Source organism: Marmota marmota, unplaced genomic scaffold, assembly GCF_001458135.2.
Source record: "Marmota marmota marmota unplaced genomic scaffold, marMar, whole genome shotgun sequence".
NCBI lineage: Eukaryota > Metazoa > Chordata > Mammalia > Rodentia > Sciuridae > Marmota > Marmota marmota.
Window position 1 is genome coordinate 19941323 of NW_026000153.1, and position 24849 is coordinate 19966171.

Here is a 24849-nt window from a genome sequence, read left to right on the forward strand (position 1 = left end):
CCGGGTCGCGCGGGGCGCAGTGCCGCGCGCCATTGGCAGCGGGCGGTGTCCCGGGTGACCTCAAGGTCGCATTGCCGTCGCGTGACGGTCCGTGTTAGCCGCGGCCTCCAGTGTGCTGTCCTTTGTCCAGGGGCGCTGGCCTGTCGGCCTCACTTCACGGCACTCACGGTTCTCTTTGCCAGGCCCACTGGCTGCCAGGTGCTATGTAGATTTGGCCGAAGTTCGGATACAAACTGTTCGCGCTCCCTTCCCTTGGGAAGGGTGTGCGACGTGAACTTGGAGAGTTGCCTGCGGAGAGTTAAGGGGACTTCTGCCGCGGTGCCCTCACCCTGATTGCTGCAGCGCCAGGCCCCTCTTGCCCACCTGGTAGTCTGCCATCACTGAAGTGATACGTTTTGCAAGAGTCTCTTAATGTGGCGGCTAAGCTCTGATGACAGGAGATCTGGCGTCAAATCTGTGCCTTGGGAATAGAGGTTAGGATGCTTATGGAATAAAGAAGCAGGTTGGTTTGGCCATGGGGCAGCTGATTAGAGATGAGGGAAATGCGGTAATCAGTGGTTTCGCGCTGGCGTGATCAAACTTCTGGCTCTAAATTGGACGCATATTCAGAAAATGGCGGCGTTAGCCTCGTCTAAGGGTGGAGATTTCTTCACTCTGACGTCAAAAGGTCACTTATCGGACACCTGTGCAGGCTTAAGTATAGGATCGATGCTTTTAGACAGTTTCAGATACACAGAAATTCCTGAAAACATTGTAGGCTTCGTGACGCATATGTCAGATGTTATGTAAGTTGATAGGAGTGTATTGCTTCAGCTGCATGACCTTTGAAGTTGGTGATAAAAGCATTAAGTAAAAGCAAGTAAAGTAAAGGGTTTTTTCCAAGTTTTTCCTTGGTTTCATGACCTTGGCATGTTCCACCTCTGTCTGTGGGCCCCTTTGCCTTGATACTAGTCAGATGGAACATACAGTATAGGGATTTCCTTGTGCCTGGTCTTATAGTCCTGCACTTGGAGTCTATTCAGTTACGTTGCTCTCAGGAGCCTACATTAGGTTGAGTGACACTAGGTGCAATAGTCAAAAATAGGGAAATATTTAACACTATAGTAGCTTTGTAAAATAGTTCAAGACTGGATCTTGGGAAGTTGGAACAGATCAGAGTATCCTCATTATTTTTTTTTTGAGAGTACTTTTAATATTTCACTCCCTGCCTTAAATAACAGCTTTATTGAGGTATAATTCACTTGATATAATTTACATTTACTACATTTTACCCATTTAAAGCACACAGTTCAGTAGTTTGTAGTAAATTCACAATTATGCAAGCACTGCCCCAATTCAGTTATTTTTAACGTTTTTTTTTTTTTTTAATTTGACACAGGGTCTCATTAGAGTTCCTGAGGCTGGTCTTGAACTTAAATCCTCCTGCCTTAGCCTCCTGAGTTGCTGGGGTTACAGGCATGTGCCACCACTCCTGACTTGAGTCTCAGAAATTCATACTCATATGAATTTTTGTTGGTTTTAAATTTGAAAGCATAATTTATTAAGTGCCAAATATTTACCATGTTTATATGTCTAGTATGTGCCCCTACTAGGGCATGAGGAGTGAGATCAATTAAAAGTGACTCCTTTGAGTGCTGTTTTACAGTATCATTTTTAGTTTTTGAGATGAGTGTACCAATTATTGAAAAATTTGAGTAATATGAAATTTTGAGAAATTATACATTCAAATCTATTGTACATAGTCATAACAAATAGTGCATAGATCCTGCACTATTGTTTTTCCCACTTTTCTCCATTGGTAACATTTTGCAGAACTACAGTAAATATTTTAAGCTGATGTTGACATTAATAAAATTCAAGATACAGAAGTAACAAGGATTCCCCCTCTTGCCTTTTTATAGCCATATCCACTTTTCTGCTGCCCTCAGCTCCTGGTAACTAGTTCACTTTTTCTATAATTTTGGTGTGTCAAGAATGCCAAATAAAGGCACTGATACAGCCTTTTGAGATGGTCTTTTTTTTCACTGGGCGTAGTTCCCTGGAGTTTCATCCACATGATTGTGTGTTATTGGTGACTGTTCCTTTTTCTGGCATTCAAGCTGTAGATATACCACAGTTGGTTTAACTATTCATCCATTGAAGGACATGTGGGCTGTTTCCATTCCTTAGCTAGTACAAATAAGTCTGCTATAAACATTCATGTACAGGTATTTATGTAAATGTAAGTTGACATTTTCTGTGAAAACGCCCAAGTGTGTGTGCAATCACTAGATCTCTAGTGCCTGCTTAGTTTTCAAAGAAATGGTTAAACTTTTTCAGAATGGTTGTACTATCTTCCTTCCTTCTGTCTTTCTTTCATTCTTTCTGGGAATTTAACTCAGGGGTGCTCTACTATTGAGCTATATCACCAGCCCTTTTTATTTTTTATTTTGAGATGAAGTTCTCCCTAAATTGTTGAGTCTGACCTAGAACTTGCAATCACTCAGCCTCGGCTCTGAAATACCTGGGATTATAAGTGTGTGCCACTCTGCCATCATTTTATATTTCTGCCAGCAATGTATGTATAATCCAATCCATTTTCTTCACAGCCTTGCCAGCATTTGGTGATATTACTATTTTTTATTTTAACCATCCTAATATATATGTAGTAATGTCTCATTTTTGTTTTAATTTGCATTTCCCTGATGGTAAATGATATTAAACATCTTTTCAGGTGTTTACTTGTCCATCTGTATATACTTTTGTTTAAAATGCCTGTCTTTATCTTTTGCCCATTTTGTAATTGGATTTTTTTTCTGATTTTTAAAATTATATTAAAATAATATTTATATTATCTTTGTTTTTGTTTTGTTGATGCTGGGGATTCAATCCTGGGGTGGAAGTGACCTACCACTGAGCCTTATTAAATTTTGGGGAGAACAGGGTCTTGCTAAGTTGTCCAGGCTAGCTTTGAACTTTGCCTCCTGGATTCCTGAGGTCAAATGTGTGCCACTGTACCTGGTGACATAATTTTTGCTTCAACTGTCAAACATAGTTTAGGAAACTCAAGGATATTGTATTTATCCATGTGTTTGTTCTTTTCATTGTTCTTTCTCCCTTCATCAGTGTTTCAAGGTTCTTCTTTTCAGTGTGTGTATATGTGTTTGTGTGTGGTACTAGAAATTGAACCCGAGGTGCTCTACGGAGCTATATCCCCTATCACCAGCCCATTTTACTTATTTGTTTGTTTATTTCAAGTTTGCCAAGGCTGAAGATTCTTTCTTCAGTTCCTTTCTGTTCAGAGAGCTTATTTTAGCCATTCATTTAGAGTAAGTCTGTTGATGACAAATCCTTAGTTTTTCTTCATCTAAGAATGTCTTGATTCCTTTTTCATTGCTGAAGGATATTTTGATGGGTACATGATTTCAGATTGACAGTTCTTTTCCTTTGGCACTTGAAAAATACTGTGTCAAGCTGAAGGTGGTGGTGCTTACCTGTAATCCCATGACTTGGGGGCTGAGGTAGGAGGATCACAAGTTAAGGCTAACCTAAGCAATTTAGCAAGACTCTGTCTCAAAATAAAAAATAAAAAGGGCTGGGGATGTGGCTCTGTAGTAAAGTACCTCTGGATTCAATCCCTAGTACCCGCCCCCCCAAAAAAAAGGAAAGGAAAAGGAAAAAAAAATACTGTTTTAATTCCTCTTGACTTCCATAGTTTCTGATGAGAACTGTAGTCATTCAAAGTTAATTTTAATTTTTAATTTTCTGGTATATAATGCATTCTTTTTCTTAATTCTCACAAGGTTTTTCTTTGAGTTTTCAAGTTTGGTTGTGTATGTTTCTTTGGGGGTCTGTTTCTTGAATGTCTTAAATTTATTCTTTTTGCCAAATTTAGGGAAATTCCAGCCATTATTTTTTTTTTTCAGCCTCTCTTTGGGACTCTGATGATACAAATATTAGATATTTGTTATAGTCCCATGTTTTCTGAGGCCTTATTCATATTTTTTCAGTCTCTTTTCACTGATCTTCAGATTAGGTAATTTCTTTTGCCAGTTCACCAGTTACCTTCTGTCCTCTCTATTTTGCTGTTTAACCCATCCATTATTCCATTTTTTCAGTTGTGAATTTGTTTTCTTCCTTATATTTTCTCTCTCTTTGCTGAGACTGTTTTCCCTTTGTTTCAATCATGTACATAGTTGTTCATGAAAGCACTTTGATGGTAGCTCATTTAGAATATTTGCCAGATGATTCTAACAGCTTTGTCATCTTGGGGTTGTCATTTCTTTAAGTTGAGATTGTTCTGGTTCTTAATGAGAGATCTTTGATTGCTGCTGGGACATTTAGGGGGTCAGGTTATGAGACACAGTTTTATTTAAATCTCTTAGCAGAGTAGAACTGCTTGGGGGGCAAAACTGCCTCAGTTTTGCTCTGTAGGGGTATCTGTACAGAGCAGGCACTCCTTGTTACTGCTCTGGATGAAAGTTCCCCACTGATTGCAATCTGCCTGGGAGGGTGGGGTGCGACCTCATTACTCCTGGGCAGGGTTGAAATAGGGTTCCCACTGATAATATTGTGGGGGCAGGGAGGGGGATGAAAGTCTCTGGTTTCTACTCTGACATCACTTGAGTGGGTGAGGGTGGGGCCCCCAGTGTTTTCTCTGGTGTTGGAGCAATTAAATTTTCCACCTTGCTGCCCCTTTCCTGGTTCTTTGGCTAGAGAGAACAGGCTTTTGTTGTGGCTATTTCTACACCTGTTGGCATTTTTGGATTTCAGGCTTCTCTAGTACTTGATCTGGGACATGAAGTAAAAAGAAAACTGGGAACTCACTGCTCTGTCCCCCTCTAGGGCGCCACAATCCCTAACCAATCTGCTTCCTTCTATTCACCTTCTAGAGTCTTATTTTGTTTTAAATGTAATATCTCATGTTTTTAGCTATATTTACCAGAAAGGAACAGTCTTGAATATGCTTTAATAAAATGTTGACATATTATCTTACTTTCCATAAAGATTTAAAAATTTGTACTCTTTCAGCACCTTTAAAAATTACCTCTCTACCTCCCTTCTCACAAGTTAACCTCTTCAGACACCTGTAGCCCTTGACACCTCTAAAGCTGCAGGGCCATACCCAGGTACTGAAGCTCATTTGGGGGACTCACTTTAGAGGTCTTCCTGTGATGAAGGAATGTGATTTGGTGAGCTAGGTGGGCTTCTGTGCTAAATGATGGAGATAGAGTACAAATGTTTCAGAAGTTAGAGTGGCTGCTATACTAAATTAACTGACGTTTAGGTATCTTAGAACTTTTAGCTTTTTAGAAATATCACTGGTTGGCCCTTTTTTCCTGGTAATTTATAATTCTTTAATCACAGAAACTTTGAAGTTTGAAAAGTGTTTTTATGTTTGTGTTATAGTTACAAACACACAGTATGAGTTATGAGATTAGAATAATTTCTGTCTCTGCTTTGTGACTCAAAGACACTGAGCACAAGCTGTGTGGTATTAAGGCTCACACACTGAATTGGTGTCACACTGATAAATTTCCCATTCAAATGTAATCCTTTCCATCTCCTATCCCCCAGTTTGTCTTTAATAAGAGGTATTATTATCACTAGCAGAAGATGTTGAATTGCTTGAGATTCTCAGTCAGTAAAGGAGAATTGATAGTTTTACTCTGTACACATAATGTTCTTTGTATCACTGCTCAAACTATAGTAATTGCAAACATGGAATAACAGCCACAGGTATGAAGCAGGTATTTGTTCTTGAATCATAAGAAGAATGAGTCTGAAACAAACATAAAATAAAAGGGAATATATTTTCAAATTGTTCTTTAAAATGGTTGCCAGCCAATACACATAGGTGGTAAGCTTGTATGCTTTTTTTTTTTCTCAAAGACTCAGTTGATAAGATATTGCACAAGCTGTTTTCGCTAGACATTGCCTTTTCAGTTATCCCTCTGAATGTTATGTTGATAGGCATCAACATATTTCTCCTATTCCCGCATTCTGCAGTAGGGACTTAGAGGTGACCCTTGGATATAGAGGAAATTCTAGACACAGACCTGGAGGGCTTCATACTCAGAAAAAAAATTACATTTAAAAAAAAATACACGGGGGCTGGGATGTGGCTCAAGCGGTAGCGCGCTCACCTGCATGCGTGCAGCCCGGATTCGATCCTCAGCACCACATACAAAGATGTTGTGCCCGCCGATAACTAAAAAATAAATATTAAAAAATTCTCTCTTCACTCTCTCTCTCTCTCTGTCTCTCACTCTCTCTTTAAAAAAAAAAATACACATACACACACACACACACACATATATATATATAAATAAAATAGATGGACATAATACCTTTATTTTATTTATTTATTTTTATGTGCTGCTGAGGTTCAAACCCAGTGCCTAACACATGCCAGGCAAGAGCTCCACTGCTAAGCCACAACCACAGCCCCAAAGTAATAATTTCTTAAGGATAAGGCAAGGCATTTAACAAAAATTTTCTTTGATTTTTACTTTTTTGTTTTTATATCTTGTTCTGAATGTATAAATTTATTCTTGAAGTCAACAGATTACAGATTATAAGTCTTGAAATCAACAGATTACAGATTATATCATTTTGTATACTTTATTGATCAATTCTCTTGGATTTTTTTCTCAGACATCATTCTTTTAAAACAACTTCATTAAGATATAAATTACATAATGTACAATTTACCCACTTAAATTTTTTTAATTTTTAATTTTTTTTTTGGTACTGGGGATTGAACCCAGGTACACTTAATCAATGAGCCACATCCCCAGACCTGTTTATCAGGTGTGTGCCACTGTACCCAGATACCCACTTAAATCGTACGGTTGAATACTTTTGAGAATATCAGATGGTTGTACAACATCAGCACAATCTAGTTTTAGAGCTTTTTCATCTCCCCTGGAAAGATACTCTCATATCCATTAAGAGTCAATCCTCATCCTTGTGCCTTTCCCCTGCCTCAGGACTAGGCAACCACTTTTGTACTTTCTGTCCCTATGAATTTTCCTGTTATAACCATTTCATATAAATGGAATAAAAATATGTGGTTATTACTAAGTGTAATCTTTTCAGGGTTCATCCACATTGTAGCATGCATAAAATTCATTTGTTTTTATTACATGATATTATATTGTATGGATATACCACAATATGTATTCCTCAATTAATAGATATTCAGATTATATTTTTTGCTTTTACGAATAGTGTTGCTATTCAAAAAATACTGTACCAGTTTTTTTGTGGGCATATGTTTTCATTTGTCTTAGTTATCTATTGAGGCATGGAATTGGTCATATGGTAATTTTATGTTTACGCATTTGAGGAACTGCCATTCTTTTCCCAAAGCGACTGTATCATTTCATGTTCCAGCCAGAAATGTAGGAGTTTCCATTTACTTATCCTTGCCCAAACTTGTTATTTCTTTTTAATTATATCTAATGAGTATAAAGTGGCATCTGTGGTTTTGATTTTTTTCATTTCACTAATGATTCATGGTGTTGAGCCATGAACATTTTTTCATGTGCTTACTAGTCATTCGTATATCCCTGGGGAAATAGCAATTCGAATTCTTTGCCTCTTTTTTGATTGGGTTATTTGTCTGATATTTTCTGTGTACAAGTTCTATATCAGATAAATGATAAATGATTTTCAAATACTTTCTTCTAGTCTGTATTTTTAAAAAAATATTTATTTTTTAGTTTTAGGTAGACAAAATATCTTTATTTTATATTTATGTGGTGCTGAGGATCAAACTCAGTGCCTCATGCATGCTAGGCAAGCACCTTACCACTAAGCCACAACCCCAGCCCCTGTCTTTTCTTTCTTAATAGATCTTTTGAAGCACAAATATTTTGATCAAGTCTGTTTTTTTTTTTTTTGTGTGTGTGTGTGTGTGTGTGTGTTCTTTGTACTTTTGATGTCTTGACTAATCTTCTATTGGTAGAAGATTTACTAGAAGATAGACTCCATCATAACTTGAAAGTTATAAAACTTCAAGTGTCTGACACTTTTATCTCTTGTACTTAGGACTTTGATCCATTTTGAATTAAATTTGTATGTGATGTGAGTTAGGGGTCATTCCTGTACACGTGGAACTACAGTTGTCCCGGCATCATTTATTAAAACTATTTTTATCCTAACCCTAACCCTAACCCTAACTTGGTGCACTTGTTAAGTAGAACTGTTTTTTTAAGCAGGTGCTCTACCCATGAGCTACGTCTCCCACCCTTGATATATTATCCTTAATATTGACTAGTATCACTCAAAAGAATGTTAATATTGTGACTTAAAACCTAAAGTTGATTGGCCGGTAGTTTTCTTTCTTTTCACATTTAGTATCTCCTTACCACATTATGTAAGGGAGAAGGGTGAAGGACAGGCTATTTACCAGAATTGGCAGTATAAATCTAGTGTCAGCTCTATGGGTCTGTCAGAGTATAGACAGCAAGCAACTTTCCTGGCCATTCCTGGGTGGAGAGGGGGTATTGCGCCATCTGCTGAAGGGCAACTTTCCGATGAGTCATCATTGTAAGGGAAGTTGAAGATCTGTGGCTGTCCTGTTGACTGCTGGGTAGCAATAAACTATCAGACTCAGTGACTACAGGAGAAAAAACCCTATATTAGAGGTAGTTGGATATCTCTTGCTGCCTTGATGATAAGGATGTTAGATGAATGAGTGTTTTCTTCTGGATCTGAGTAATAAAAAAATTTAGCAACAACAGTAGTATTTTTGCTACTAATGTTAGTAGCTGTTTGCCTTAAATTTATTAGTGGGAAAAATTAGAGTATAATGGGAAGTCAGAAGAACTACTGTTGAGTTAACAAAAAACTTTTGATTTCTAAAGTAAAAGAAAATGCAGGAATTAAGGTCACATGCTGTAATTAATCTAGAAATATATTGCTTATTCACCATTAATTCAGGAGGAGCAAATTTTTTGCTTGTTTAGTTTGTTTTTACACAATCTATTCTGTTTTCCTTTTTACTGACCTTTTTTTTTTTTACTCAACACTAGAGCAGCCAGAGAAGGACATGTTATATTTTCATTGTCTCTACGTATAGTCTGAGTATATCTGGGCCAGGAAGAAGGCTCTAATAAAAAGTACAGACGATTTTGGGAGTTACATTTATTTCCATACATTTTATAATTTCAGAACTTGGATTATATCAGGTACATATGAAATGAGGTGTATTTGTTATTGTTTTGGTGCTGGGATTGAACCCAGGTCCATGAGTATGTTAAGTGCATGCTGTACCACAGAACTACACCCCAAGCTCTGGAAATGGTATGTAATTTCAATTTTACTGCCAGAGAATCTGCTTTGAGCAGAATCATGAGCAAACAAGCAATCATTGAGTCCAGTAGGACCCCCCCCCCCACACACACACACACACCTATCTCCCAGCCCTCTTAGGCAGTGTCATTTCATGGAACTTTCCTCTTTGTCCATTGATGTTTCAGCCTCTTGACCCCGAGACCAAAGCGCTCCCAGGGTCCCTTTTGCTGGGACTGGTTGCCCATTGGCAGCTAGAACTCAGAGGAAGAGAAGCAATCTTCATTCTCTTGGAAGAGAGTCACTGTCTAGAGGCAGCAGGGTTCCTGGGAGTGGCTGGAAGTCGTTTTTGAGACTCTTTGGGAACAGTATAATATCTCTAAACTCTTTCAAGTTCCGGTGGACATATAACTACTTTTATAAAATGACTATTTTGATAGAGGATTATAAATTAGATCAGGCAAATCAGTAGATGAATCTAAATCTCTCCTTCCTCTCTGCGCCTTCCTTCCTGTCTAGTTCAGACCTCCCTTGCCCCTGGACTCAGCTTCTCCCTCTCTCTAGTCCAGTGGATATAAGAGATTGGTGGGCCTGGCAGGTTGTTGTAGAGCAGAAGAGGATTCCACTGTTAAGAGGGTTGGATAGGGATCCTGGTTCTACTACTGGTAATCCTGTGACATTGATAAGATGTAAGGAACACCCACTCAGGCTATCTGTAGAGTGTGTGGGTTTATGCACAGTTTTTGCACAGATTACTTAACTGCTCTATTATTTCAGTTGTGTAGAGCCCTTGTGCTCATTTGCTTAGACATCTGCCTCCACAGGATTTAAGGACAGGCTAAATGCCAGTCACAGTCTGACTTTTCCTCATTCTTCCTTCCTGGCACCACAGATCTGACTTTTCTCTCAGTCTCTTACCACTTTTTTACTTCTGTCTTTTTGTCTGCAAGTCCTGAGTCCTTCCACATGCAGTGCCTCTCTTCCTTCCTTCTGGTCTATATCCTTACTGTCTGAGACACTTCTACCTGGAAGGAACCCACACCTCAGAGGGTTTTCTTGGCATGTTCTGTGCCACTCAAGTACTCAAGGCTTTCTTTATGCCATTTTTATGTCTCAGGAGTAAATTACTTGAGTGTAAACAAACTATTTTTTCTAATTTCCTTGAATTTTCCAGAGCACTGTGAGGATAGCAAGTATTCAGTAGGGTCTTAATAGATTAGAAAATGTCTTTCTCGTCTGCAGTTAATCCTTATCCTAAATTAATTAATCCTTGTTGCCTTTTTTTTTTTTTTTTTTAACCAGGGATTGAACCAAGGGGCACCTGACCACTGAGCCACATCTATAGTCCTTTTTATTTTTTTATTTTATCAAGATAGGGCCTCAGTAAGTTGCTGAGTCTGGCTTTGAACTTGAGGATCCTCTTGCCTCAGCCTCCTGAGCTGCTAGGATTATAGGTGTACACCACCATGCCTGGTCCTTGCCTTTTTTGTGGTTGTTTTATATAATATATAAACATAAAGAAAGTCACTTTTGTTAAACCCCTCAAACTAGTTTTGCACTTTTTCAATGCAGATGATAACATCTACAACTGTGTACCAACCTCCCTTGGGCTAGCCCATGCCTCCTAGTAGGCGTTGCAAGTATGTGTGTCAGCTTGACATAGTCTTGCTCTGTCTAGCTCTTTGGCTGGTGGATTCAGGCACTGAGTAGGCAGAATGCTATTGCAAATGCATTTATAGATCAGGATCTTTGTCCAGAGTAGGGTAAGGGATTTTTAATTTTTTTTGTAGCCTAAGTTTCTATAATGCTGTTTTAAAACTTTTCTTTCTTGTTTTTTTCCCTACAGGTAGTTGGGAAAGATTTCAGGACAAAAATGTTTCATTTAAGGACTTGTGCTGCTAAGTTGAGGCCGTTGACGGCTTCCCAGACTATTAAGACATTTTCACAAAACAAACCAGCAGCAATTAGGACGTTTCAACAGATTCGGTGCTATTCTGCACCTGTCGCTGCTGAACCTTTTCTGAGTGGAACTAGTTCGAACTATGTGGAGGAGATGTATTGTGCTTGGCTGGAGAATCCCAAAAGTGTACATAAGGTAAGTTTCACAGGATGATCTTCCATATTGGTGTGTTGTTCTAGTGCTGACTGGATGCCCAGGTAAGTGTGCGCATCCTGAGCAGTCATTGGGCAGACAGACAGGCGACTGGAGCCCTGCACCGACCACCACACCGTTTGCATTAAACCAGTGTGGCCTCAACAGAATTCGTTCCCTTGCTTAATGTACAGTAGTTGACAACAGGATCAATCCAACTAGCAGATGAAGAAGCACATGTATGGCCCTATGAGGATAAAAGGATGCTCATGTATACCCCTGCAAGGATGTGAAGAACCACTTGTATGGCCCTACAAGGATAAGAGAAAACACGTATGAAGCCCTGTGAGGATGTGAGCAATTACGTGTTTATTCTATAAAGACTTGAGGAAGCATGCATGTGGCCTTCCAGGATCTCCCCCATGGCTACTTCAGGATGAAGCCTTTGAGGAAAGAAAGTATATGGGAAAGAATGGGACCTCAGGAAGCTCTTCCATCCTAACTGTTCTGAGAAGACACTTACATATGATATACCTTAAAGTCGCTTAATGTAATTTCTGTATAAATGACCTTCTATTTATTTATTTATGGTTGTCAATGGATCTTTATTTTTTTAATTTATATGTGGTATTGAGATCGAACCCAGTACTTTGCACATGCTAGGGACGCCCTCTATCACTGAGCTATAACTCCAGCCCCTAAATGACCTTTTAGATCATTGTGTTTCTGTTTCTTTCTGATTTCTCTGTTACTTATAGGGGCATCTTCTTCTTAGATCACTTTCTTTACATGTTTGCTGATATAAGTTACACCTGGAACAGTGTGTTTATTCAGTTTGTGGCCAGTGAATATTTATAGGTGCCAGTAGCCATTTCTTTGTTTTTAGGTAAGGCTGCCAACTTGATGGGTGGGGTTGCAGTGCAGTGTGGGTGGAGGGTAGATTCTATAGTTCCTCATCTGTATCTCATCTGTCTGGTCTCTGGAAGAGTAGAAGGAAATGAGAGGCATGGTGCTCAGCATTTACATGGAGGGCATGGTCAGCCAGCATTGTTTATTCATACTGTTAATTGTGCCTTTATCCCACCCTTGAATCATGAGGTTATCTTACCAATAGTATGTGCCCATTGGCCTGTGAATATGTTTCACCTTCAGGTGTCAGTGACATTGAAGAGTGAAACTGTTTTTGAGATAGCTGGATCCACCAGGCCCTGGATTGGCAGTAGCACCCCTTGCTTAGCCCTTTCCCCAAAAAGAAGTGTCCTATGAACGTGCTTCTGCTTTAGTATGTTGAATCCTGGAGGTTCCTGATGACAGCAGGTACAGATTGTGTCTGACATAACATAGCCCAAACATTTCAGAGTCAAAGACTGTCATCTTGTGCCAGTCTTTTCTCAAATAACCTTTTTGTGACCAACCAACTCATTTTAAGTTGTGTTAGGATGTAGAGATTGCAGCTCCTGAATGACAGCACCTTGAATGTGAGAGAGATAAGAAGGACCTGGCTGTGAGCTACGTGGTCATGATGCCCATTCCTGAGTGGCCTCTGGGTGGTAGGACACACAGTAGCAATGGCCACAGTTTTCTCCACGTGGGACTGATACTAGTGTAGCTGCTATTGATGTAGCTTTTAAACAGAGTTTTGTGGAGGCATGGTGGCTTTGTGTTCCTTGGATGTGTAAATGACTAGTTCTTGAAAATTCTTTTTACCACATGGTATTAGAGAAAGCAGAATGTGATGGCTGGAGAGTAAGGGAACTGGTTAGGATACCTGCTGTGTCCCTAAGGTGGGGTAAGAGTACCCAGTTTAGCTTGAGCCAAGGCCCCCCCCCACACACACACACAGATAAGGGCTGCTGGGGAAATGATCACATTCAGGAGAGGTCCACTGTAGGGGTTGTGCATATAAGGGATTTTGTACTTTAATCAGAAGGTGTGTGTAGGTCCTTGGCAGATTTTATGACCATTTCTGAGTCTCTGAGGAACTCTTTCATTATCAGGTATGTGCTCTGTGCCTCTTAGCCTGAGAATAGAAGGAGGACTGATTCAGGGATCCTGGTGGGATTTCATTTTGATCTAGTGGGATTTCATTTCTCTTCTACTTTGCAGACAGTGAGGTGGATCCTATTCAAGCTGAATTAAACCCATATTTGGTGCATGCATGTTTTTCAAGCAAGATATTCCATAATTTCTTTCAAATTTTGAAAAGCATCTGTGACCCATAGAGGGTTAGGATTCACAGCCTAGAAATGCTTTACTTTATTAAGAATGCTTAATTTATGCCCTTTTAGAACACATAGTTTAGGTAGAGATAATACAATTACTGTAAGATTTAGATCATCTTTCTTATCTCCCACTTCCACTTCAGAAATGTCCTGAGGTCAGATTCCATATACATTTTTAGAAAGCTCAACTGCTTCTGGGATTGACCTTTCACATCCAGTAGAAGCAGAACAAACTCAGTGTCTCCCTCTTCTGCCCAGCACTGCTTTTTTATTACTAATTTTTGAGCTTCGTATCACTGTGTCTTCAAGTACAGGTAATATAGAGGAGTATAAAGGAAGCACCTGAGGAGACCCATCTTCCAGCTTCAGTAGCTCCACCCTGTGCTAGTCTGTTAAAACCCAGGTTGTGACCCACTTATTTTTTGTTGATTGATTTGTTATGGGTGGGGGTCCCACTGGAGTTTTTATAATAATGGGGATTGAACCCAGGGTGGGGGCACTTTGCTACTGAACGATATCCTCAGCCCTTTTTATTTTTGTTTTGAGACTGGGTCTTACTAGTTGCTGAGGCTGGCCTCAAACTTGGGATCCTCCTGCTTTAGCTTCCTGAGTATATGGGATTATAAGGTGTGCTACCATGATTAGCCACTGGATTATATTAAGGCAAATCCCAGACTTGTGTCATTTCTGGCATGAAATGCATCACTCTGACTGATAATGAGATGTTTTCATAACCATACCAAATAAAATTAATAGGGTATTTCTCTAATTGAATCTCATCTTTGGTCTGTATTTAAATCATTGTAATTTTTTGGGTGAGGGAAGAGGTACTGGGGATTGAACTCAGGGGCACTTGACCACTGAGCCACATCCACAGCCCTGTTTGTATTTTATTTAGAGACAAGGTCTCAGTGAGTTGCTTAGTGCCTTGCTTTTGCTGAGGCTGGCTTTGAACTTGTGATCCTCCTATCCCAGCCTCCTGAGCCGCTGGGATTACAGGTATGTATGTGCCACTGCTCTTAACTGACTAAATCATTGCAATCTTAAAGCTTCCCCCCATCCCATCCCTACCCTGTTTTTATTGTTTGATACCAGAGATTAAATCTAGGAATATTTAACCATTGGCTACATCTCCAGTCCTTTTTTGTTTTTTATTTTGAGATAGGGTCTCACTAAATTGCCTAGGACCTTGCTAAATTGCTGAGGCTGGCTTTGAATAGGCGATCCTCCTTCCTCAGCCTCTCTAGTTGTTGGGATTACAGGTATATGCTACAATATCTGGCTTAAAGTTGCCATTTACATTTGGATTTAAACTTTATAGTTGGTTGTTGTATCCCTGTTTTCTTGTGTGTATGTGTGTGTGTGTGTATGTATGTGTGTGTGTGTGTGGGATAACAGGTATATATCACCACACCTGGCTTCTATCCCTGCCCCTCTTCATTATTTATTTATTTATTTTTCAATTATAAAACATTTGGTGCTTGGGATCAAACCTGGGGCCTCAAGCATGCTGGAAAAGTGCTTTACCACTTAGCTACACCCTTAACCCATTCTTCTTTTTAAAGAAAACTTGTTTTTAAAATATTTAGGGATGGGAATGTAGCTCGGTGGCAGATGTTTGCTTAGCATGCTGAGGCCTGGGTTTGATCCCCAGATTGCAAGAAGAAAAAGGAAGAAAGAAAAAAAGAAAATGTTTACTTGCAAACATTTCGTCTGTCATAAAGTATTAGAGCAAATCAAAACTGCACATTTGGGCTGGGGATGTGGCTCATGCGGTAGCGCGCTCGCCTGGCATGCGTGCGGCCCGGGTTCGATCCTCAGCACCACATACAAACAAAGATGTTGTGCCTGCCGAAAACTTAAAAAAAAAAAAAATAATAAATAAATAAATAAATAAATATTTAAAAAAAAAAAAACTGCACATTCCTTCTTCCTCTGGTTCTGCTTCCTAGGCAGTACTGTCAATTGGCTGAGTCTTCCTCTGCACCTGGCTCACTGTCCTGCCATTTGTTTCTGAATTTGATCTTATCCAAGACTGTTTTCTCTGTTCTAGGCTGGCATCTGCACTCCTCACTGAACTTTCTTAGGAAACTTTGAGGGTGACCTGTACCTCAGCAGATCAAGTCCTGCCTTTTGAGGGTCTAAGCAGGACACATGGAATGGTGACTATTTGTATTTTTGTCTTAAAAACAGTCAAAACTGCCAGGCATTGTGGTACATGCCTATAATCCTGGCTACCTCAGGAGGCTAAGGCCAGGTGGATTATAATTTTGAGGTCAGTCTGGGCAACTTATGATAGATACCCTGTCTGAAAAAAAAAAACAAACAAAAAAACGGAAAGAGCTCAGAGATAGCTTAGTGGTAGAACACTTTCCTAGTATTTGTGAGTCCCTGAGTTTGAGTCCCAGACTATAAAACTAAAAAGAAAAACCAAAAAAGTCAAATGAAACAGTTAATGTTTAAGATAAACAGTTGGGAACTGTTAAGCCCACACTGGTTTGGATATTGGTCTCATTTTGTTTGGTAGGGACAGGGGCCAACTCCCAAGTTTGGAGTAGCATCTAGTTATTCCCAGTGCATTGGTCAGCAGGTTCTGACCTTTCTAAGGAGGACTGAGGTTTGGTCCTGAGAGGGTGGAAGGAACTAGGGCAGTTGTCCTCTCTGCTGTGCTCCAGTACCTGCTTTGAGAATTCCAGCCATTGGCTTCTCTTTCCTTCTTTGCCTGATTATTTGGCTTTCCCATAACTTTTCCTGGACTCCAGAGCTCTTTCCCTGTTTTGTGTCTTCTTGTTGGAACCCCTCTCTACTTCTGAAGGCCTGTCTTCTGGTTCTTGTTAATTGATGCCCATTTCTTGTTGACTTTTTCTTGTGCCTTTTGCTTATCCACTCCTAAAGTGTGGTAAGAACTCTGGTTCACACGTGGTTGCTGCAGGAGTGAGGGCTCTGTGTATTCAGGGCATGCTGCCGGGCTGTCATTCTCACCTCTGCATTTGGCCCTTTGGCTCTTCCTTCTATGTTTATGAAACATAATCCTCCTATATTCTATGAATGAATCAGCTGAAAAACATACACACAGTCCCTATCATGCAGTGATATGGGTCTTTTTACTCTGTAGCAGTGAAATTGACTTGGCTGCACTTACGAGAATAGGAGCCTGGCATGCTCTTTTCTGTACTGATCTGAGGCTTAAGTTACCCTTACAATGGCTTTGCTCTTGGTGCAGGGTGGTGGTTTTCCACTGTGCTCAACATGACAAGGAGCAGCTGTGTTGGAATATCTGTGGAACACTTTGATGCTACTTCAATGATTTATTTTTGGGAGAAATTCAGAAGGCATTTTGGTTACTGTGTGGTGCTTGGAATACGTCCTAGAGAGTTTTGGGGGTTTTTGGGGGGAGTGATGTTAGGGATTAAATGCATGAATTTGTGATTTAACATTGAGCTACATCACAATATTTTACTCTTAATGGGTTTGCATTTATGGTTCAATTAGTGGATAAATTAAAAACTCTGAAAGCAACAGCATAAAGCAGTATATCCACCTGTCTAAGTGAGTAGTTTGCAGCTTTTTTTTTTTTTTTTTCTTAGTACCAGGGTTTGAACCCAGAGGCATTTAACCACGAGCCACATTCCCAGCCCTTTTTTATATTTTATTTAGAGACAGAGTCTTGCTAAGTTGTTTAGGGCCTTGCTAAGTTGCTGAGGTCAGATTTGAACTTGTGATCCTCCTGCCTTAGCCTCCCAAGACACTGGAATTACAGGGGTGCACCATTGTACCCAACCAGTTCACAGCTTTTGACATTTTTGTTAGAGGCCTGTGCTGAGTGATGACTGTGCACCATTGTTGTGCAGCATGGGAGGAAAAGCAGCTCTGCCTCTCTTGCTCAGGGTGGCAGTGAAGAGAAGTTTCTAAAAGAGCCAGTGCCACGGGGCATAGTGGCATACACCTGTAATCCCTGCAGCTAGGGAAGATGAGTCAGGGGGACTGCAAGTTCGAGGCCAGCCTGGGCAACTTAGTGAGATTCCCCCTCACAAATAAAACATAAAGAGGATTGGGGGTGAAGCTGCACACTGTGGCGAATGCCTATAATCCCAGTGACTCAGGAGGCTGAGGCAGGAGGATCGCAAGTTCAAAGCCAGCTTCAGCAAAAGCGAGGTACTAAGCAACTCATTGAGACCCTGTCTCTTAATAAAATACAAAATAGGGCTGGGGATGTGACTCAAGTCGAGTGCCCTGAGTTCAATACCCGTTACCCGCACCCAACCCTACCCCCCAAAAAAAGAGTTGGGATGAAGCTTAAGTGGTAGAGCATCTCTGGATTCAATCCCCACCACCTCAAACAAAACAAAATTAAAAAGTGCCAGTGCTTTAGGAGAAGTCATCACATTGTATAGACACCTTGTTTAGCCTCTAGGTGCCCTGCTCTCTGGTTCCCTTCTCTACCCAAGGGTGCCTTGTGGGAGATCTTTGGGCCCTTGGAAATCTTTCCTAGCACTATGCATCTCTGTTTTGGCTATGAGGAGAGGAGTTTGTGATTGGAAGATAGAGGCATTGTACTTAAAACTCTGAAGCAGCTGCTTTGTGGAGCTGGACTAAGGCTCCTCTTCAAAGGGCTGCTGAGTCATTGCAGTGGAGGATAGAGAGGGTTGATACTTGCTCAGTGAGCCCTAGTCAGATGACCCCAAGGTGATTACTGTGGTTCTTTCTGTCTGGCCTCCCTGGAGAATTGCCACTCTGGGAATGTGCAGATCTAGGGCAGAGGTAAGTGCTCTCCTTTTCTGAGGAATGTCACAAAGCTGCTTAAGAGAGTGGTCTTGGGGTATCTTGGATCCTCCCCCCCCCCCTTACAGGAAAAGCCTGTTTCCTGAGAGCATTGGTGAAATAACCCACCCCAAACTTAAAATGGCACCAATGTGGTATTTCTCTTGATTCTGTGGGTTGTCTGGCATCCCCCTATTGACTCCCAGGGCACCTCTGTACATCTGAGACTTAGCTGGGCAGGGGCTATGAAGGTCTTTGTTGTGTCTGGCAGGTGGTGCTGGCTGCTTAATGGGCCCTGCCATCCTCTGGGAGATCAGAACTACCCTTGTGCCTAGTCTCAGGTTAGCTCTAGGGAGAAGTGATTATTGCAAGCCTTCTGAAGCCTAGGCCCAGATTGCACATTGCTGCCTGTTACATTGGTTAGAACAGCTTGAAAGCTTTCTCCAGACTCCACCCCTGATAGAGAGGCAGGACATCTATATGGAGTGGGAGACTGTATAGGACTGGATGGCACCCCCAGCCTCTTCATAGGGATCTGATAGTATGGTTGCCTTTAGTCTACTGTAGCAGTCCTGATACTAGTGAATTCCATACAGCAGAGCTAAGGCAGTTTTTCTATGATAATCTTGGGTATGTATGGGTGTAATTTATATACTCATTCAGAGAGAAGATAATACAAATTGTTTTAAAATATCCTCTCATCTATACTAAATGACAGCATTAGTGATAAGGGAGCATGCATGCATCAGTTTCTTTAACTTAGAAATACCTAAATAGAGCCAGGCACCTATAATCCCAGCACGTCGGGAGGCTGAGTCAGGAGGACTGCAAATTCAAAGCCAGCCTCAGCAATGGCAAGGCTCTTATCAACTCAGACTCTGTCTCTAAATAAAATACAAAATAAGGCTGCGGTTGTGGCTCAGTGGTTGGGTGCCCCTGAGTTTAATCCCTGTTATCCCCCCAAAATACCTAAATAGAATCCCCAGTTTTGTGTACAACCAGAGATATGAAAGATTGTGTTCTGTATGTGTAATATGAATTGTAATGCATTCTGCTGTAATACATAACAAGTTAAAATTGACAAAAAGGAAAAAAGAACCCCCAGTTTTAACTGGCTTAGTATAAATGGGTTCACGGTGGCATAATAGCAGACCTGGATCTTGGTGCACCTGAGGTTTTGCTTCATTGGTGGAATGGTGGTGGGCAGTAGTCTGACCCAGGCCATGAAAAAGCTGTCCTACCTGGTAACAGTCTGGATGAGGCTTGTGTGGATTGTGTCCAAAGTCTAGCTCTCCCATCCTAAGCTCTGTCTTTGGAGAATTGTGTTTAGCTCTCTAGCAGGAGTTAGTCACTGCAGGCTCTGGAGGTAGGCAATCCACCCACAGGCCTCCCATTAGGGAGATGATTCAGAAAGCCAGGGCAAACAGAGTCACATTTGAAATTTATTTCTAGGACATTTTCAGGAAGGGCTTGGGGCCCACAAGTCAGAATAGATTTATGGGTAACATTGGAAGGAGGACATAGAGAGTGATCATGCTATCATGCTGCTGGCACTGTGTGTGAGCAGGAAAGGAATTGGAAAGCCGAATGCTGGCTGACTCTCTGCCCTTCAGAGTAGCCTCCCTCCAGACAGGGTAGTCATAGAGTACCAGGATGCTCAGGAACTGCCTTTTTATTGGTTTTGCTGAATAAGAAAGCTTAAAGGAGGGCTGTGCTATTATTAGTTGTTATTGGTCATTCATTGTCCTGTAGTTCACATTTATAGCAATCATAAAGCATTGTTAGTATCAAAATTTAATAGGTGAGGCTATATATGATAGCCTTGTCATGGCCTTTGGAGCCTGGGCTGTGGCTTGTCATGGCCTTTGGAGCCCGGGCTGTGGCTCCTTGAACTGAGGAGACCAGAACCTGCCCTACCCCATTCCCCTGGGCGATTGTCACATGTCCTTGGTGAGTCCTTGACTAGTTCCAGCTGGAGACAAGATGGCACTAGCATAGTGACCAAGATTGGTCACATGGGAAAGGACAGCTGCAGGATTGGGTCTTTTGTCTCTGAACAAGAAAAGGTGGCCAGTTGATGAGGCCCATCACAGTCATAGAGTCTGGGCCCTCAAATAAACTTTAGTGACACATGACTAAATTCTGGCACCTCCTCATGTTCACCATCCATTTCTTGAACAGATACAAGTGTAGATGCAGGTGTTTTTTATTCTATTCTATTTATTTATTTTTAAAATATATATTTATTTTTTAGTTATAGTTGGGCACAATATTTTTATTTTATTTATTTATTTTTATGTGGTACTGAAGATCAAACCCAGGGCCTCACACATGCTAGGCGAGCGGTCTACCACTGAGCCACAACCCAGCCTCTGCTTTTTATTTTTTTTTAAAAAAAATTTATATTTTTAATAAAAATATTTTTTAGTATATTTTTTAAATATATTAAAAAATATTTATTTATTTTTATCCACTCACTGGGGATTGAACCCAGGGGTGCTTAACCACTGAGTCAAACTCCCAATCCTTTTTGTCTTTTATTTTGAGACAAATCTCACTAAGTTGTTTAAGGCCTTGCTAAGTTGATGAAGCTGGCTTTGAACTTATGATCCTTCTGCCTTAGCCTCATGAGTCACTGGGATTCCAGGTGCGCAACACTGCATCTGATACAGGTGCTTTTATGTGTGTGTGTGTGTGTGTGTATACATTTTTTTAAAAAAATTATAGTTGAACACAGTATCTTTATTTATTTTTATGTGGTGCCGAGGATCGAACCCAGGGCCTCACACATGCTAGGCGAGCATTCTACCGATGAGCCACAATCCCAGCCTGGTACCAGTGCTTTTTAAAATTTAAGAAGTTGAAAAGATAGATACAGAGCTGTCATATTAAATAGCTGTGCTCCTTGCTTTTATAGATTAGGAAAAAGGCCAGAAAACTGAAGTGACATCCCTGATCTCATAAGCCTGAGGGAAGCATACCTGGGACCTGCCTGTAGCTCGTAGTAGAACAATCATCAGGAACTGGAGAGGATCATCCCACAAGAAGGTCTGTGTCAGAGACATTTGTGGGAAGAGTTGTCAGATGGTCTGTTGGCTGCCCCTCAGAAGTAGAAAGTCCTCCATGAGTGTTGTCTTTTTGGACTTAACAACTGAGAACTTAAGGGGAGCTTGGCCCTGAGACTCCTAAATCTTCAGACTTAGATATGCCTCTCTTGAGCTGTGGATGTGTAGCAACACACAAGTGCCCCTTGTTCAGAAGCTTGAACCTGTTGAGGTCAGTGCTGAGGCAAGGGGGAACCCCCTGGAATTATATGTCAACTGCCCCATCCTTAGGACTCCCCTGATAGAATATACCACCCTTGCCAGGCTTTCCTACAGAAAGGAGGTTGAGTCTCTTCTAATTTAATTTGGCAAAGGTCAAAGTTGATCACCTGCTCATGCAAAGCACTAACATGCCTTTAGCCTTTGAAGAGCATTCTCTCTTTGGGAGAAAGAGCCCTACCACTGCAAAGAAAGTCAAGGTCAGGTTAGTGGGAAGCATGGGCAGCAACAACTTTAGGCAGGAAATGGTTAAAAAGCTTCATGTATTACAGTTCAGTGCTTTTAGTTTCAATTAAATAGGAACTCTGGTTTCATTTCAGAGTGTTAAAATTATTTATGTTTTGAAATCTGTTGTGTTTTGATTGAAGTCATCTGGAAGTAAGGTGATGACCTTAAGTCCACTGTGAGAAGTTTGCAGGGGACTTGAACTCTCTGTCGGTGAGCCTCCCTTCTCTTGGTAGTAATAGTTAGCCACTGTCCTGGTCCTTGTTCCCAGAGCGTGGATAACCAGGTTTCTCCCATGTCCCAGGCCACCTTCCCAGTCTTTTTCTTACACATCCTACTATATAGCCACACCATGGTCTCAGTACCTGATAACAGGATGGGGCTGGGGACTTTTCTGTCCTTTCCCCCCCTCACTTCTTGTGACCTACCTGTTCTTGAGAGCTCAAGCAATAGGCCACCTGTTGTAAGTGCCCTTGCTTCCTCAACACATGTCCATTCTGTGAATTTATGTTTGCTTGTCTTACTCTTTTTGAGAGTAAGAAGCTTATTTTAGTTGCCTTCCTTGTCCCACACCTTATGGAATGCTGTGTATATTTAGCCTTTATACTTGTTAATTTAGACAGAACTGGCTTTTGAGCTTTTGAGAAATAATGTCCTCTATTTTTTTCACATGGTATATTCTGCATTCCTGATACTCTTTTAGGAAAAACTTAACAGGATTCCCACAACCCCTTAGCAGGTGCAGAGTTTGTTGCCCAGAACTCCTCTGTCTTCCAGACTCACCTTTCCTGGCAACTGTCCCTTCAGGGTCACTTGCATCCTTATTCACCTTATTAAAATGCTGTAACATTTTAACCTTTTTCCTCTTATCAATGATTTCATCCTCTGGTGGTCAGAGAGTTGAGTGTGTATATGTAACCTTTTTGCATTCAAGACTAGGTAAGGAGACAGGTTTTCCTTATTACTTATGTAACAAGCCAATTAAGAGGTTGAAGAGGCTAATGACTTTAGTGCTGGGTGTGGTGGAGCTGGGAACATAGTTTATGTCACTGTGACTCAGAAATCTTTGCCACCAACAATCTCCCCCAGAAGCCAGAGTCCAACTTCATCTCTGTGCTCCAGGGTGAAAAACTATTCCTATTCCTTAGGATTTCCTAAGGAAATTTTTATCTTTTGTACTGTTTGGTTTGTTTGTTTTTGGTGGTACTAGCGATGGAATCTAGGTCCTTTCTAGCCAAGCGCTTTATTAACTGAGTTGCATCACAATCCTTTTTTTTTTTTTAATATTTATTTTTTAGTTGTAGTTGGACACAATGCCTTTATTTTATTTATTTTGATGTGGTGCTGAGAATTGAACCCAGCATTTTGAACGTGCTAGAAGAGCGCTCTACTGCTGAGCCACAACCCCAGCCCCTTAATCACAACCCTTTTAAATTTTATCTTGAGACAGGATTTGACTAGGTTACCCGATGGCTTTGAATTTGGAATTTCTCGTGCCTTAACCTCCAGAGTAGTTGGAATTACAGGTGTGTGTCACCACACCTTGCCCTTTCTATGTGGTTAAATCATCTCTTTCACCCGTGAGCCAGTTCCTGCCCTCTTTTTCTGCTTCTGCCTTGTCTCTGGATTTTTTTTTTTTTTTTTGTGGTGCTGGGAATCAAACCCAGGGCCTTGCACATGATAGGGAAGCAACATTCCCAGCACTGGAAACTTTGGAAGTAGAAGTTGCTGTCCCTGCCCACACTGAGCATGGGTTCTGGGATACTCAGACAGTAACGGAATAGTTAGGAGTAAATTTGACTTGGAGAAACAGAAAACTCAGCTTTGCAGCTTAGATAAGCTTATTTCCTCACCCACCAAGAGATTGGGGTTGCACAGATAGATTCTCAGTCATGATGCCAGTGCCAGGTGCCACCTTCCTTAATGGGTGGGCTGTTATCTCCCAGGTGTTATCTCACACTCAGCAGGAGCAAGGGAGTTCAGGCGCTGGCATTCTTTTTTTTTTTTTTTTTTTGAAGCTTTTCCCTTGTGCTAGCTGATCACTGACTTGTCTTAGTCTAGACACAATTTATCCTCCAGAATGGAAATGGATGGCTTAGTTCTGGTAGTAGGGGAAGACCAGTAGTGAATACACAAATATCAGGTTGAGATAAGTATAGGAAGAGACAAATAAGCCCTGGGATTAGGAATAGGGGAAACTCTAGTGACAAAGCCAAGTGTTAACACTGACAGGGATCAGCCATTTTGGAGTGAGGCAGAAAGGCCAAGGGATGAGAAGAGGAAGAAAGGCAGCTGTCTGGCCTTGAGGGAGGGACGGGCAGAAGGGAAGCACCAAGGCAGGTGGTCAGGGGGCTCCAAAGAACTTAAAACCAGAGGGTTGTGGAAGGCAAACAGCTCTCATGTCCTCGGCAGGATGATGTAGACAGAGCTGCAAGCTGAGAAACTGGGAAAAGAGTTGTTTCCTGAGGAATGGGATCCCTGGGAGAGATGCAGGATTGCAGTGAAACAGGTGGAAGGAGAAATTGGGATGGGCTATGGTCCATTGCCCCTGCCCAGAATTAAGTGAGCTCAGTTCTGGTGGGGAAGACTCAGGCACAAGTGGGGTGGGGCAACTGTTTTTGGCTTCCTGCTGTGCATGCTAAAGGGAGAAGTCCGCAGGCCAAAAGATGACCTTCACATTTATAGTCCTTTTTAAAAAAATCAACATTTTTGAGGTATTTTTGTATTTAAATTTAATCCACTTCAACTGTGCAGTATGATGCCAAATGTGAGCACTTGTTTGCTGGATACAGAACCTCTGTACCATCAGAAAACCTTTTAGTGTTTCACCAGATCATGATGCAAATGATCATGATGCACACTGTTGGGTGTGCAGTTCCATCCAGTGCAGGAGCCACCCTGTCAGCGTGGGCCCTTGTCTGTGTACTAGGCTGACTCTGGAGGGTTG

The 24849-nt window shown here is 41.1% G+C and overlaps 1 protein-coding gene across 6 annotated transcripts in view; it reads left to right on the forward strand.

Moving 5' to 3' along the window:
- The window catches only part of Ogdh (oxoglutarate dehydrogenase), an 84109-nt gene that overhangs the window by 393 nt on the left and 58867 nt on the right, over positions 1-24849 (forward strand). For 5 of the 6 annotated variants that reach the window (XM_048786545.1, XM_015490276.2, XM_048786542.1 and 2 more), the window contains exon 2: positions 11126-11374. In XM_048786545.1, coding sequence (XP_048642502.1) covers positions 11153-11374 — 222 coding nt within the window. In that variant the 5' untranslated portion in view covers positions 11126-11152. Of the gene's footprint in view, positions 1-97; positions 474-11125; positions 11375-24849 lie in introns of those variants that run through there. The other variant, XM_048786544.1, reaches the window with a different exon arrangement.